This window comes from Penaeus monodon, chromosome 32 (genome assembly GCF_015228065.2).
Source record: "Penaeus monodon isolate SGIC_2016 chromosome 32, NSTDA_Pmon_1, whole genome shotgun sequence".
In the NCBI taxonomy this organism is placed as follows: Eukaryota; Metazoa; Arthropoda; class Malacostraca; order Decapoda; family Penaeidae; genus Penaeus; species Penaeus monodon.
In genome coordinates, this window is record NC_051417.1 from 31,243,711 (window position 1) to 31,244,941 (window position 1,231).

The 1,231-nt window shown below is 39.7% G+C and overlaps 1 protein-coding gene across 1 annotated transcript; it reads right to left on the bottom strand.

Annotated features, from left to right (window-relative positions):
* Positions 1-139: 139 nt before the first annotated feature.
* On the bottom strand, positions 140-1,173 carry LOC119593811. The gene is made up of 3 exons (XM_037942841.1): positions 1,130-1,173; positions 559-790; positions 140-419 (listed from the first exon to the last, which is right to left on the bottom strand). The coding sequence occupies exons 1-3, from the start codon at positions 1,140-1,142 to the stop codon at positions 350-352; spliced, it is 315 nt and encodes a 104-aa protein (XP_037798769.1). The 5' UTR covers positions 1,143-1,173; the 3' UTR covers positions 140-349.
* Positions 1,174-1,231: the final 58 nt, after the last annotated feature.

Genomic DNA, 1,231 nt, shown 5'->3' on the forward strand with positions numbered 1-1,231 from the left:
CTGGCGAAAGAAAAAAACACGGAGAAATGGGACATAGAGTAAGATAATGAGAAAACGAAGAACGACAAATAAAGGACAAATTAAAAAGGGAACAAACAAATCGCATTATCTCAGAAGGGCAGAAAGTATATACATTTCATAAAGAAAACAATTTATTTACATTATAAAATATATAAGAGACAATATGATACAAAAACAATTAACAAATCAATCACTAGTTTCACAATCTTCTCTACCGAAGAAAAATGTCGAAAACTTTTGGTGATAACGAATAATTATCGAAGCAACAAGGGTTTCTCTCTGTCTGTTTATTTGACTATCGAATGATATTCTTCTATGCTCGCGGTCTCTACAGGAACTTGTTGACAGCATCCTCAATTAATTTCTGGACGTAGGCTGGGACAGAGGCACCGTAAGCGCTGTTGAAATTGAGATTAGAATTAATATACATTTGATACTGTTACACTTTCATGTAAAGTGAATGTCATCATCTAAAGCTAATCTAGAAAGAGATCAGTCGCAGAAAGCCAAAGGCTCCTCGCATGAGTCGAAACTCACGTAGAAGGGGCGAAGTCGTAGGGCTGAGCAACATTGGCCAGTGTCCCGAAGAGCCCCAGGAAAGACGAGAACAAGAGTATACCGACGAAGATGACCCCGATGTAGGATAGGGTTATCTTGCCGATGGTGAGAGAGGTGTTGTCGTCGTAGAAAAGTCGTGCGTCGTTTTTGTGGGCGGTGTCGGCTGCGTGCGTGAGGGCGGCCAGGGTAAGAAGGGCAGCGAAGGTGATTCCTGCAAAGGGATGGGTCATTGGTTGCCGTCTGGTGGTTGAGTTGTTGATGACAATGCCTAGTAACTATAATACAAGCAATAAAACTGATAGAAAAAAAATTGACTTTCGCAAATTTATTGGGACAAAGGGATACAAGATAGGGCGAGATATCAACTCAATGAATGAAACAGCTTTATTTTGCTCCTTATATGCAAATCTATTTATTTCCAAGAAATCTATATACGTCTAAGACTAAAATACTTTATCCAAGATTATTCTTTTCACTATGTGTTACTATGTAAACCACATGACAATGCTATTATTCCAGTACAAAAAAAGAAAGAAAAAAGTGACCATACCGTGAGAGGCCATTGTGTTGCGCAGGATGGTGTTCACAGGATGACTGATGCCGCAAACGTTTCCGTGGTTACTTAAGTAGACCTACAGGGGAGAGCTACAGT

Excerpts from the sequence above, each read along its gene's own strand:
- LOC119593811 (XM_037942841.1), bottom strand. Across the intron at positions 420-558 it reads TACGACTTCGCCCCTTCTAC|CGCTTACGGTGCCTCTGTCC; the intron begins GTGAGTTTCGAC and ends CAATTTCAACAG.